Source organism: Chiloscyllium plagiosum, chromosome 28 (genome assembly GCF_004010195.1).
Source record: "Chiloscyllium plagiosum isolate BGI_BamShark_2017 chromosome 28, ASM401019v2, whole genome shotgun sequence".
Classification (NCBI taxonomy): Eukaryota; Metazoa; Chordata; class Chondrichthyes; order Orectolobiformes; family Hemiscylliidae; genus Chiloscyllium; species Chiloscyllium plagiosum.
In genome coordinates, this window is record NC_057737.1 from 20,393,682 (window position 1) to 20,409,220 (window position 15,539).

The 15,539-nt window shown below is 39.5% G+C and overlaps 1 protein-coding gene across 2 annotated transcripts in view; it reads left to right on the plus strand.

Annotated features, from left to right (window-relative positions):
- Positions 1–15,539, plus strand: part of acaca (acetyl-CoA carboxylase alpha) — a 263,482-nt gene that overhangs the window by 147,594 nt on the left and 100,349 nt on the right. For both annotated transcript variants that reach the window (XM_043718470.1, XM_043718471.1), the window contains 2 exons: positions 10,876–11,145; positions 13,499–13,596. In XM_043718470.1, coding sequence (XP_043574405.1) covers positions 10,876–11,145; positions 13,499–13,596 — 368 coding nt within the window. The remainder of the gene's footprint in view (positions 1–10,875; positions 11,146–13,498; positions 13,597–15,539) is intronic.

Sequence of the window (15,539 nt, forward strand, 5' to 3'; positions counted from 1 at the left end):
CTAAGAGTGAAATGACTGAGTCAGACTCCACCACGTACATGCTGGTCCAAAGCTTCCTGATCTCTCACTTCTGTCACTGTCACTTCTTGCCACAAGGCTTATGTTGTGTGTGTCAACATTGGGGTTGAATTCTTTTAGCTAGACACCTTTTTAACATGGGAATGCTGTTGCACAATAGGTACACAGTCCTCGACAGAAAGTAGATCCAGTTCTAGTAGGAAGGAAACCTCGGTTACTAGGGATCTCTTTATTTTGCAGCCATCATCTGCTATTTCAGCCATTGATATCGCACGAATATCTTCTGCCTGGATTGACATTGAGGACTAGTTTTGGATTGTACTTTTTCTGAATCCTTCCCTCGACCTTACTATCATGGATGATCCTGCCAGGAGTTGAGAACTGCTGACTGCATTGTTCTCACGATCAATGGAGCACTCACTCCTCTCCACTGCATCAAAGTAGCATTCCACACAATGGGTTTATGTAATATAATAAAGCAAAGGAGCACATATTTGACAAAGATTCATAATTGACTGTAGTCTGAGGGACTTTAGAAATGCATTCTATGGTGAAAAAGGTGGAATCACTGACTCAAAAACCATGTTTTACTTCTCATGTACGGACATTAGAAATTATTAACCATTTCAGAGGTGTAATAACAGCAAGCACTGGCTGTTTCAAAGGAACATTAAATTTAGGAATGAGAAAAAGCCATTGACCTTTTGAAACTGCTCCTCCACTCAGTAAGGTCATGGTTCATCTAGTTGTGGTCTCATCTCCACTTTCATATCTGTACCCCAAGACCCTGACTCCCTTGTCTATCAAACATTTGACTCGGCCTTGAGTTAATTTAAAGATCCAACTTCCATAGCTTTTTGAGTAAGATAATTCCACATTCTGAGGAAAAGATCCTCCTCAACAATTCAAAAATAAGGGGTCTCCCCTTTTAAGACAATGTCCCCTTTGTTTCAGCCTCCCCTCACAAGAGAAAATATTCTTTGGGTATCCACCTCATCCTTGTTTCAGTAAGGTCTTATGTTTCATTCTTTGAAATTACAGTGGATGCATTCAAACTTTCTTTATAAGATCACCCTTTAATCCAGGAATGAGCCGAGTAAGCCTTTTCTGAATTGCTCGGAATGGAATTAGAGCTTTTATTCAAATAAGATGATGAAAACTGTACACCATGCTCCAGATATAGTCTCATCAAAACTGTACTGCTGCAGTAAAACTTCCCTACTTCTGTGCTACAATGCCTTTGCAATAAACGACAATATTCTATTTGCTTTCCTAATCTTGTGCTGTACCTGCATGCCAACTTTCTGTGATTCATGTACCAGGAACTGAGTTCTGTAATCTCTCATTTCAATAGTGTACTGGTCATGTGTATTTACTCCCAAAGCAGACAATTTCTTATCAACTCCTGTTCGAGGACTACACTGGCAGTTCACAGTGCCTTATTATTATGGCTTTCTTCATCTTTGAGGCTGTGTGTCTGATGGTCGTTTTTCCATAGGAGGCATCGCACTTTTTAAAATTCCCTTGTGGGATGTGGACATTGCTGTCTGAGCCAGTGTTTGTTGTCCATCCATGGTTGCCCTTAAAAAGATGGTGGTAAGCTGCTTTCTTTAACAGCTGTGGTCCATGTAATGTAGGTAGTGTCACAACGCTGCTAGGGAGAGAATTCCCAGTATTTTGACCTGGTGATACCTGAAAACATGGCGATATATTTCCAAATCTGAGAAAGTTGATCTCAATCCCATGTTCACCAAATGTCCAGAACATGGGCTATTTCCAGCCGTGGCTACAAGAAGATAGTCAAAAGAAGCAGTCTCATCCAGGATCAGTCTTTCTCCCTGAACCTGCAATCAGCAAAGATCAGGATTTGAAATGAAACATTTCTGGTCAGTGCAACGAATCTGCTAAGTAATCCATGGGGAAGGTTGTTTTAAGACTGCTTTCTTAAATATGTTTGGATGTAATTTTTTTTCCTAATTGGAGTTTATTAAGTAAATGAATGGTATGTCACTAGGAGTGCCAACATAGAAAACAACAACAAACAATGGCATTTGATAGCCATTTCAGGTATAGAACTTGTGACAGAGGCTGCCTGTCTTTGAATTGCGCTTTTAAGCCATCAGCAAAAGTTCAACATGTGAAACTACTTCATTTCCAACAGATTTGCTTCATGTCTGTTGTGTGGCTTAATTGGAAGGATCCTAACAGAATATGCAGATGCCAAACTTTCAGTCCATTCTGTAGATTATGTCCACACTCCGGAAAGCTTGTTCTTGACAAGATGAATAATGGTGGTGAATGTGAAGGAAAGGGTGGGGGTAATGGCATATCCCTGCTTGACCTCAAAAGATTCTGTCTTATTACCCATCAGTGAACACCATCACCAATTTCTTGTCGTGGAAGAGATAGAGGACGTTGAGAATTTCACATGGACAGCTGGCCTTTGACATGGTCTTCGGTAGCACTTCCTGATTGAGCTAAAAGCCTTGGTCAGATTCATGAAGGCCAAGTAGAATGGTTGGTGTTCTTCCTGGCATTTTTCTTGGAGCAGAGAAAATAGTGTCCATAGATCCATGGTTTCATCAAAAGCCACAGTGGTTTTCAGGAAGGATTTCCTCCGAGACTGGGTGAAGGTGCCTAGTGAGGATTCAGGCAATGATCCTCCCAGCGATGGAAAGTGGGGACATGACTTGGTGGTTCCCATAAGCCATTTTGTCTCCTTTTTTGAAGGTGGCAATGGAAGTATTCCTGAGATTTGCAGAATTTTTTTCTTTGTGCCAGATTTTCAAATACAGTTGATGGGGCTAACATGTAAGGTCTGGAAGCTCTGCATGTCTGTCATCTAGCACAAATGGAAGGAATCCAACGTAACATGCAATGGTGGAAATCAAACTTGTCTAATCCAATGTTGCTATACTGCATAAGGGAAATTCAACAAGGCTCTGCTCTGCCTGCAGAGACTGTAAAGTGTCAGTCCAGAATTGAGCCATTGGGATGGGAGTGAAGTAGATCAAGCCAATTCAAGATTATGGCTCAATGTTTATATCAACTCTAGAAACCGTATTTGAATGCTTTATGCTCACAAAATGTACTGATTTCAGTCTTGATAGTACTTATTAGACTGAGCATTTATGGATTTTGAAGTAGAGAATTTCAAGGATTCAGAAAACTTCATGAATGATGGAATTTCTCCTCATATCAGTTCTAAGTAGCCAATTCTTTACTCTGAGAATATTCTCCCTCGTTCTGTACTCTACATCGAAGGGAAAAAGCCCTTCCTGCATTTTAGCTGTCAAGCCCTCTAAAAATTTTATATGTTTCAATGAGATTACCTCTAAATCTTTTAAACTCTGTAGAACGTGGACCCTTTCACTCAAATCAGTCCTCATAGAGGAAACCCCCTTGCTTAACAAAAAAAGTCTGTCTAATTCGGTCTTGAATATGCTCAGTGACCCAGCCTCCACTGCTCTGTTTTTACTCCTGTCAGTAAATCTATTATAACAGATTGTCCTCTTTGTTCTTGTTTGTTGACAACGTTTAGGAGACAGAATAACTATCTAGGTGACTTTTCGCAGATTGGAAAACTAACTTGGTTAGTTTTTTTTCTCTTCTCCTCCCCCCCCCAAAAATTATTCATTTGGTTGTGCATAACTTGTCTATTGCTGAAAAAAGACATTTTGAGAAAGCCTGTTGCCTTGCACTCATCAGGACAATTTGCAAGAATACTAATTAAAAATTAAATTGACATAAATTGCACGAGAGGAGCGTGCTCTTTAGTTGACAAGTAGACTCTGGTTGGGTAGAGGCTGGCTCATTATAGGGCAGTGTCCTAACCAATCAGTTCACGTGTCTGATTCAAAATTTAAACAAAACCTGTCAATCATTATTAATAGGTGCATTTTCAAGGCAAAACTTTAAAGGTCACCAGTGATTACTTCTGCTTTGCAAAGATGATTAACAACAATTTGTAATGAACAATGCCATGGTCAATTTTACTTTGGCCTGGGTTTGTAAATGACATAGTTAGTCACTGCATCTAAAAACTTGTTAGAAGGAAGGAAACAAAACAAAATTAGAGACATCTTGAAAATGGGTTGCTTTGCCCCTTAATAAAATTTTCTGGATCTCCTTCTGTTTACTGTGTGCAACATTATCTAGTGATTTGTATATAGAACTAGAAATGAATCCAAATATATAGACAACGGTAAAATAATATCAAATGACCGATGGAAGTTGTAACTTGTAAGTTGTAATTCAAATTCAGTAACTGAGGTGGATTTATGTTGATTTTCAAAGAGCAAAGCTGTGAGAAAGCTAGTAACTGCAGTGGTGAATTCGGAATGTGATTATAATTGGACTTCTGTGCTCATCTTTGACATCGTACTCTTTTTATGCTGAAAATCACTCTAAGATTGATCGGATAATGGTACAGCAATGTCCATGTCACTGTTGGGACTTCATGGGCATGTTGTGTCCTCTCCAAGGACCTTAACATCTGATGGTTGGGCCTCTCCAAGGATCCGTTACACACCTCTGCCTACTTCATCATAAAGATTTAACGGCTTGGCTTCACTGCCACAATTTCTCTGTGGCAATTAAAGTGCAGGCAGTCTCACTTTGTTTTAATGGCTCCTTGTCCATTTGGGCTGCCACTGCGATCTGTGCAACTTTAACTGTCAGATTGTGCATCTGGTAGGTAACAGACCCCCAATTTCATAGACCACTCAAATTAAGTCACTTTGACATCAGCCGATTTCTCTGGGATTACTGGATTCCCCAGGATGTAGCCTGCTATAATGGCATGCATGTGACAACAAAGACGTTACTGACATTTATGAAAAGAAGGCATACTATTGAGAATCTCCTTTTCATGTCTATGCTCGTTGTTGCAAGGGGCATCAGAGGACAGTTTCTGCAGAACACCCTCAATGACTGATCCAATTCATTGGCAGCATTTCAGTCTCTTGGGATCCTGGCAACACCTTGTCTGAATCCTCAACTTTCTGAAGAAAGCTGAACCTCTTGAACAGTTTATTCCTGACTCATTATATTCATACATAACAAACCATGAGACAAACATTCAGCATATTTCACAACAAATATCGCTTTTTTTAATTGTACACCTAGAGAGGTAGAAGTTTGCTTCAAAATATTATTGCCAATTGTGGTAGAAGAGGTTAAATGAGAGTTGTGTGTGGGGTGTTCTAGGATGTTAAGAGTGAAGGTAGCTGTTTTGACAGTGCTGTTTTAAGAGAGTAAGTATGTGTTGGTGATTAGGCAAGAATGGGAAAGTGTGGAGACATCCTACACTTGCCTGCCTTTGTGAAGTGGTCTCGTGTCTTGCTGCACTCTTGATCAATGTTGCATGATAATGACCTGGGAGCCAGTGTCAACTGACACAATTGATATGTCTGGCTTACTGAAAGAAAGGCCCAGAACTACGAGCTGCCTATCTTTGTAGCTCTTGAAGATGGACTTGGATGTCTTCATTTAAAACAAAAAGCTGATTGTGCTGGTTCTCCTAGTGTCCTATTGCGGTAACCAAAGGGCACAGCTGGTTTTAAGTGGCCTTGAAGGTGTCACTCTGGACTGATGCAGGGAGAGAGAAACTGTATCAAGTATTTTCATGTAAATTCTTTGTAAAGCCATTTGTCAGCTGTTTATCTTGCCATAGGGCAGTGGTTTCGTTGTTGCTCCAAGTGTGCAAAGTACTTTTGAAAGTATATGTTGCCATATACATGTTTCGAGGTGTGGAGGTCCCACAAATTTAAGCAGTTTCTATGTTTTAAGTCGCAACATGGCTGCACCAAGAAAATGTCAGTTATTCCAAGGAAATTTGTATATCACTTCTGGTGTTAATGAATGACTTAACTGATGTTGAAGAAAGTCTCTGGGCCAAAATTAAACATGTTTGGAAAGTTGCACATAGAACACAGTAGGCACATGGAATCACTGTTTGCACAGAGGATAAACCTTATTGGTTGGACCAAAGCAATGTGTTGTAAATTATATGTAATTCTATTTATAGAAAGTAGAATACAATTCGAAGTTATATTCCGTATACTTTGATGGCTATTTATACCAATTGCCTAATGTTGATTTTCATCAACCCAGCTATCTGCTGGTAGAATCTGATGGAGTTGAGGTCAATGGAAAGTAAAACAAAATGAGGTGAAAATGGACAGGTTATCTGATTCCAATTTTCTCAGCTGTAGAAAAAAGTTTAAATGACCGGTTCTGCATAGGTATGAAATACAGTTGTTTTCGGTTCCGCATCAACACAAACTTAAGTAACTGTGAAAATTGGCCAATTCACAGTTAAGCAATTGAGAGAAGGTCTCCATCAACAATGGTTCAGTGGTCAGTAGCATAAACATTCCCATTCAATTAACAAACAACGCTGAAAATCCCGAAATCCAACTTGTAGCGGAGAAAACAATCTGATATGTTGTTCTCTTTAATCAATGATCCACTAACAAAATTGGTTTCTGACAAATTGAGTATGCTAAAGCTGTGCATTTTCAGTGAGCCTTTAATTACAGAAAAAGATGGGTATTCCTACTTCTCATCACAAAAGAAGTTTTTGACTCTTGAAGTTTTAATACTTGGCTTGGTTTATGCCTGATGTTAAAACTGGAGTAGATTGCATTGTGCAATCTGTGTTAAGTTGCATAGTTTGTATGTGGGTACTTGGAAAACCCTTTACAATTACGCCATATGTTAGCATGCAAGGAGGTATGGTTTCACAGTGAAATAAAAACAGAAAATACCAGATTTACTCATTTGGTCTGGTAGCATCCCTGGGGTGAGGGAAACAAGGGACACACTTTTAAGAAGCGAAGAGATGCACAGTTGTCACCCTTGGGGGAAAAAAGTAATTCTCTTTCTCCATAAATGCTTCCAGACCTGAATGTTTCCAGCATTTTTTTTATTTCAAATTTTGGTCTTGTCTATTCTTTTTATTGTTAGTCTTTGTGGGGTGGGTGAGGTGGGAACTTTGGAAAGCATAGCCTCTACTTCTTGTAATTAATGTTTTGATTGTAGAATGGTGAAACACTGCAGAACTAATTTCTCTCTGCTTTCTCAGGAAATGCTCAGCTGGTGCATACAAAGTGGGGAGAGGCCCTTTGATTTTAAACTGCTTGTATTATATTGGATATTCTGACCTCTTGCAAATACAGGCTGGAATTATTTCAGCCTGTTTCTAATAGAATTCTGGTAGAGTGAGTCAGAAAGATTGAGATTTACAATAGAATATCATAGAATCCCTACAGTGTGGAAACAGGCCATTTGGCCCAACCAGTCTACACAAAACGTATCCCACCCAGACCCACTTCCCTACTCTACAACCCTACATTCCAATGACTACTGCACCTAACCTACACATCCCTGAACACTATTCGGGTGGCATGAGTAGGAATTTGTAAAGTTGGATGACTAGGGTGGCAGGATACCAGGTAAATGAGTGAGTGCTTAGGGAAGGTCAGGTACTATCAGATTAAACAGATGGGAGGAAGATGAGGCAGATGGTTAGGTTGGTGAGATGTAGGGGTCATACTGGCACTCTGGGGGATGTTAGGTCTGGGGGGCTCAGGATGATAGTGGGATTGGATATCTGGTCCAGCATGTTTGGTGGGGAAAGGGTGTTTAAGGGTCCGGAGGGTGTAGTTAATGGGTGTCCGTGGTGAGTGCGACTTCAATTTAATAGTTCTCTGGGAGAAGTTAGAGGATTAAAAATCTGCTCATAACTGTTAATCTTCACTGAGTTGGAAGCCTCCAAATTCGGTTTCTTAAAGCATTCCTATGAAGTCAACTGTGCTTGGGATTCTGCATTGTCCCATCATGCGAATACAATCTTAACTGCTTTACAGACACTAAATATCTGGCTGGGCCTTTAAACGACCATATATTTTCAATTGCTATTTCTTATTGTTCCTCTAGGTGGCACATCATCCCACTTAAGGTTGAATTGCCTACAGTTTTATTTTTTCAGTATAGAGTTGCAAACTGTAAAGAAACTACTGCAACAATCTTGAAAAACAAGCACTGTCCACACATCTTGTTAGCTGTCCTTGCTTCTCAATTTGAGAAGGTGCATTTTTTTAATTTCTATTTCTGTAGGCCTCTATGTTATAAAGTTGCTCCTTTTTGGATCAAACTGTCTTATTGATTGTATATGAAGTATTTTATTTTGAACTGTCAGCTTTAGCATTTGCAAGTCTTCAGAGCAAAGGCCAAAAGTGTGCTCAAATAGGCAGGCTTCAAGCTGCATCGCAAAGGGAAAGGGGGATATTACAGCACACGAACAGGCCCTTTGGCCCTCCAAGCCTACGCCGAACTAGATCCTCTATCTAAACCTCTCGTCTATCATCTAATGGTCTGTATCCCTTTGCTCCCTACCCATTCTTGTATCTGTCCAGGTGCATCTTAAGTGATGCTATTGTGCCCGCTTCTACCATCTCCACTGGCGATGCATTCCAGGCACCCACTACCCTCGGCGTAAAGAACCTTCCATGCATATCTCCCTGAACGTTTCTCCTCTGACTTTGAACTCATGACCCCAAGTAATTGAGTCTCCCACTCTGGGAGAAAGCTTCTTGCTATTCACCTTGTCTATAGCTCTCAAGATGTTTCTAGACTTCAGTCAGGTCCCCCCTCAACCTCCGTCTTTCAAATGAAAATAATCCTAATCTATTCAACCTCTCTTCATAGCTAGTACCCTCTATACCAAACAATGTCCTGGTGAACCTCCTCTGCACCCTCTGTAAAGCATCTACATCCTTTTGGTAATGTGGCGATCAGAACTGTCCACAGTAAGTAAGATAGTTCCAGACTTAGATCAAGGTAGATTAAAGCAAAATTGCCAAATCAAGAATGTAGTGGAATACTCCTCAATTGCTTCAATGAATTCCGGTTATTTTCAAGAAGCTCAATACTGCAAAGCAGTCGGCTTGATTGACACGCTATCTACTACCTTGCACATTCTCCATCACTGGTGCACAGTGGTTACAATGTGTGTGTGCCATCAATAAGAAGCATTGCAGCAACTTGGCAATTTCCCATGGGCAATTAGATATAGATAATGAATGGCCTTCCCACCAATGCTGCATCCTAACAATTAATAAGAAGGATGGAGTGACTACAATAACAGAACACACAAACCGTCAAAATTTGAGGCGCCTAAAGAACTTAAAGCCTTATAGGTCTGGAGGATTTTATTGAAATAGCAGGGCTGAAGGCCATGGCGGGATTTGAAAATTGTGATGATATTTTTAACATAGAATTGTTGTGGGAGTCAAAATAAGAAGTTGATATGTGAATGAGACTTGGAGACAAAGAGTCAGAAGTAGGCTACCCTTGATGCGGTTCAGTGCGATTGTGGCTGATCTATGATCAAATTCTTTCGCTATATTTCTCTAAATACCTTTGGTTAACAAAGATCTATCAACCTCAATTATAGATGTAAAAATAAATATAGCATTAGTTACCTTTTTTGGAAATCTTTATCACCCTTTATTGGGGAACCCAAGACATAGAGTCTGAGGAGAAAACATTGCAGATGATTTTCTAGCTAAGACTTGCTGGGTAAGAACAGAACCAGGCAATGCCAGTTCCACCAAGCTAGATAAGAAAGGATGTAGAAGAGGATAACCTGGTCAACAGTGTTAAACTAGGCAGGATGTTGACTCCAGTTCAATTCCATGAAACAACTAGGAAAGGAGTGGTGAACAACTCCTCTGTCTTCAACCTCTTCAGTTGACTGGAACAAAAATTTATTTTCTTTTTAACATTAGTCTCTGCTTCCCTCTAAAATGAAGTTTCCCGATGAAAGTGGCCTTTTGCTGATACATTATGCATTGTTTATTTGAGTGAAAGAATCATTTTATTTCCTGCACCTCATCAAAGTGGTCTGTGTGGAGTTTGCACATTGTCCCCATGTTTACGTGGGTTTCCTCCGGGTGCTCCGGTTTCCTCCCACAGTCCAAAGATGTGCAGGTTAGGTGAATTGGCCATGCTAAATTGCCCACAGTGCTAGGTGCATTAGTCAGAAGGAAATGGGTCTGGGTGGGTTACTCTTCGGAGGGTTGGTGTGGACTTGTTGGGCCAAAGAGCCTGTTTCCACACTGTAGGGAATCTATTCTAATCTAATCTAAAGCGATTCTTGTGCTTAGAGTTTTTCTTCTGATTCTTACAGATGTCCCTCAGGAACATGCTGTTTCCTCTATTTGACACATAGATCAACTCAAAAGTCTTTATTTAAAAAAAAATACTTGACTTGATACTTGTAATATCATATTTTTGCAAGTGTTTTATTTTAGTTTCAATATCAAAATGCAAATGTAATTCGTAGCTTTAATTTTAGGGATTTTTTTGAAAGCGTGCTGGGCCAACAAAAAAAAATCCAAATCTGCTCAAATGGTTGTAGTTATGTATTAGAGTCAGGAGATTGTATGTTTAGACATCCTTCAGAAATCCAGCACCAGAAGGACACTTCAGTGCAAAAGTGATGGAAGTTTGCCAATTATTAGATGAGATGCAAATTGACATTCCATTCGTCTAATAAGATGTATGTACAAGATTGTATGCCACTGCTTAAATAGCTGAGAATTTTCCTTGCATATCAGTTACCATTTCTCTCTCAATGTCGACAACTAACCCTATCAGAAAGTTAGTAACTGGTCATTTATCAAATTTACTCTTTGGGGAATCTTCCTGCCATGATTTGCTCACCTAACCACACAAAACAATTTATTCTGTAAATGTGGTGATGCATTAAGTACAAATGTTATTTGTTTTCATAATATTCAGTATTCCCTCCTGCCAGCCTCACTTCTTCGGGTGGTTGTGTTTTTGCAGATTGGTATGGTGGCCTGGAAGATGCACCTAAAGTCACCAGATTGTCTGGATGGCCGTGACATCATTGTCATAAGCAATGACATCACTCACAAGATTGGGTCGTTTGGACCCCAGGAGGATCTGTTGTTCCTGAGAGCCTCCGAACTTGCCAGATCCAAAGGCATCCCACGTGTTTACATAGCAGCAAACAGTGGAGCAAGGATTGGATTGGCAGAAGAAATTCGACACATGTTCCATGTAGCCTGGGAAGATCCTGCTGATCCATATAAGGTAAACATTGGCTCAGAATGGATAATTATGGGAAAATTACTGTTTTCAGTTATCTCTCCTTAATCACGGTCTCCAAATCGCTTAATTTCCTATGAGCCTGAATAAATTGAATCCTTGTAAATTAAATCCACAATACTGACAGTGATTTATTTACAGTTTTATGCGTTGCCATGCTCTATGTTTACTGCTGCTGTCTTTTTTAAAGAGTCTCTGAATATCTGACTCATTTTCTAAAAAAAAAACCCTGTGGAACTCAGTGAAGTTGCTTTAAAGTTTCAATCAGGTCTAAAATCAAAATTTAAAAACTGAAAGAACTGCAGATGCTGGAAATCCGAAACAGAAATTGCTGCTGGAAAGGCTCAGCAGGTCTGGCAGAATCTGTGAAGAGAAATCAGTTAATGTTTCAGGTTCAGTGACCCTTTCACAAACTGAAAATCAAAATTGTTCCCCATCATCTATGTCAAACTGTTTATCTTGCCTTTGCATTAATGTGACCTTTCCATTCACATGGCTGCTTAAGTAGAACCTATGGAACTGGCCAAATGTTTCTATGTCATTCAAAACCCAAGTGTTATTTTACTGACCCTGCAAAGACTAGGACAAAAACAATGATGAGTGACTTACTGTGATTAATATTTGCTGCATTTAAAAATTTCCTTGAAATAATGGGTCAACGGCAGTTAAATTTCATAAGGTTTTAATTTTGGGTCTAGTTTTTATATCAATGTTACCTGGGTTTGAATGTGGCCTGGACTGAAAGTCATCTTTCTGTTCACTGTAAAGGCCTCATGTGAAATCAGCTTGAACAGTCGCTTCCGACTACATTCTGAATAGACGTCTAGAGCAAATAGTTTTCTATGATTTTATATTATGGAAGCCGTATATGTGGCTGACATGAGAATCAGAAATGGCTCTAACTTTAAAGAAAGTAATGGGCCAAACCCTGGCATTTTAGTGCTATACAGAATCAATACTATAACAGAATTGGGAATAATTAATGAAGCATGGGGAGGCAATGGCTTAGTGGTATCTAGGTAATGTTTTGGGGACCCAGGTTTGAATTTGAATTAAATTAAAAAAACAAAATCTGTAGTTAGGGGTCTAAATGATGACCACTAATCAATTGTCAGGAGAAGCCCATCGGGTTCGCTTAATCCCCTTTAGGGAAGGAATCTGCCATCCCTACCTGGTCTGGCCTACATGTGACTCCAAACCCACAGCAGTCGGGTTGATGGGCAATACATGCCTACCTAGCCAGCGATGCCCTGATCCCTTGAATGAATTTTTAAAAAAAGGCTACCAAGATGAATTCCAGTATTGTAACACAAGTTTTCGGATCAAACATAAAGATATGTTAAAGATTTTTTAAAAAGTAACTGCATCCGAGCATCCAATAAATAAATCTTGTCCTCTTTCTTGTAAGGCAACTCCAAGTTTCAGGCAAAATACCCCATCCCCTTCAACAGATGCCAGAAAAATCAGTCCATGGCCATTTAATAAGACCATGAGATGTAGGAGCAGAGATAGACCATTTGGCCATTGTCTGCTCCACCATTCACTGAGATCATGGCTAACTTCATTAGCTGAATTCCAATTTCCTGCTTTTTCTCCATAACCCATGATTCCCTCACTGATTAAAAATCTGCCTATCTCAGCCTTGGATATACTTAATGACCCAGCCTCTACTGGAAAGAATTCCACAAACTCATCCTCTGATGAATAAATTCCTCTTCGTCTATGTCTTAAATGGGCGACGCTTTACTCTGGGATTATTCTGTCTGATCTTAGACTCTACCTCAAGGGGAAACAAGTATCTATCTTGTCAAACCTCTAAGAATCTTACACATTTCACCATAGTCTTCTTTTCTAACGTCCATGAACGCAGACTGAATCTACTCAATCTCTCCTCATAAAAAGAACTCTCCATGCCAAGGATAATGACGACATTATCTTTCCTTAGATAAAGGAACCAAATCTGTACACCATCTATGTGTTATCTAATTAGTGTCTTGTATAGTTTTACCAAGATTTGCATCTTTTTATACTCCATTCCCTTGGAAAAACAGGCCTACAGTCAGCATGCTTTCCCTATTGCCTGCTGTCTGTTTGAAAGCTTTTTATGATTTATGAACAATGTTATTGAAACAAAAGACCTCACTGAATTTCAAGCAGACTCAGTGGGCAGAATGGCCTACTTCTGCACCTACATCTTCTAGTCTGTCAGTTTTCTGAAGGAGCAGCTTTGCAACTTGAGGCTACTCTGCCTTAAATTATACAGGTTGGAAATGTTTTTGCCGAATTAGAACGTTTTGTTGACTTGTTCAGTTGCACTCATGGTCCTGTACATTTGCAGGGTTACAAGTACCTCTACCTCACACCTCAGGACTATAAAAAAGTCAGTGCACTAAATTCAGTGCACTGTGAACATGTTGAAGATGAAGGAGAGTCAAGGTATGTAGTATACATCATATGTAGTCTTCAGGTACAATTTGTGGGTTTGTGATTTTTTTTTTCTCCTCAAGTTAAATTACTGAAATCCATTCAGTACAATTTAGAAGTTGCCTCCCTAAATGTAGATCCTGTCTGGTGAGAGAATCTTGAGTTGTGTAACTCCTGAATTGAAGGGGTGTGTGTGTGTGTGTGTGTGTGTGTACTGCTGTGCGTAATTTGCGATGCGAAATTATGACGCCATCATGTACACACGTGTTAGTTGTGTTGTGCTACTTCCCAGAATTCCTTTGTGCAATTGGGCTAAACATGACTAGTGCACGTTACAGTATAGCAATAAAACCTCTTGTTTAACCCTGAGGACTGCCTGACCAAGGCGGGAATACTGATTGCATGGGTCATCTCACTTATCGGGAAGAACCTTTGTCATTCCTTTGAAATAAGTACAGCTTATGGAGGTGAATTTAGTTATAACGCAGATTAAATGCCAGAAGTTTTTATTCATTCACGGGAAGAGGGCGACCTGGCCATTTATTGCCCATCCCTAATTGCCCATTGGGCAGTTAAGAGTCAACCACATTTCTGTGGGCCTGGAGTCACATGTAGGCTGAACCAGGTAAGGACAGCAGTTTTCTCCTCGAAAGGACATCAACAAACCAGATGGGCTTTTCTAACAATCAATGGATTCATGCTTATTGTTAGACTCTTAATTTCAGATTTTTATTGGATTCAGATTCTACTATCTGCCATAGCAGTATTCAAACCCATGTCCCCAGAACATTAACTGGGTCCCTGGATTAATGATCCACTACGTCATCCCCTTCCCCCAACAGTAGAATAACAGATATGTTTTCACCTCCATCCAGAAAGCCACACTTTGCCAATAAACATCTGGAATTCTTATGCAATACTTGAGCTGGTATTAAAAAATAAATTTGCAAGGTTTGCCGCTGCATTTTGTGTCTGTATCCCTCAAAATGACTCGCTGAAATAAATATATTTGTGTCAAAGTATATGGCTGCATAACTCATATATTTTTCAAGTTGTTTGTACAGTTCTGGTCTCCATGTTACAAAAAGGTACTGGCGCAGATGCCAAACAAATTTAAATGGATGATATCACCACAGCAAGATTCTAAGTATCAGGAAACCTGTGTATTTCTGGGGCTGTTTTTTAGGGAGAGAGGAGACTGAGTACTGACTTAGAGACCTTTTAAACTATGATTGTGTGTATATATGTCGTTTTAAAAAGGTAGATCTGGCAAAAAGCTTCTGTTTTTGAGATATCTAAAATTAGAGATGAAAAACGTCAGATATTCACTAGTGAATTGAGCAGAAACTTATTTTAACCAAAGATTAGTTAAAATGTGGAGCTAATTAGCATATGGCGAAATTAAGATGAATGGCATACATAGTTTTAAGGAAAGCTTCAAAATTCCATGAGGAGAAAGGAAAATTAGAGTATGATGTTGGGATGAAGTTGAGTAGAGTGGGAGGATGTGAAGCAACTTGTGAAAAGCATAATCTCTACTGTAGATATCTTTGGCCAAGTGGCCTGTCTCTTGGCTGTAGCTCCTATGTAAACTGTTTATGTGGACTTACTTTTATTTCTTTGAGACTATGTAAATATTATGTGCAGTAGTGACTTTTCAGCCGTGATTCACAGTTGACTGTTTGCTTTATCTCGAGGAGGATTCTGCATAGTCTCTGCTGTGTAGTATGTAGGGCCAGAAATTGTACTTGGGACGGTTACCTTTTCTGGCAATGATGAAACTTGCTTCCTGGTATATTCGATGAAAGTTACTATAGGAAACTTCATTGGCAGATATTTGAATGGGAGGGAAATATTGTACCAATTTTACTTTTCAACATCAAAGTATGTGTTACCAATTGAACAAAAGCTAAAGAAAGATTTTAATATGGAACTTTGTCCTTTCTGGCTTTCTT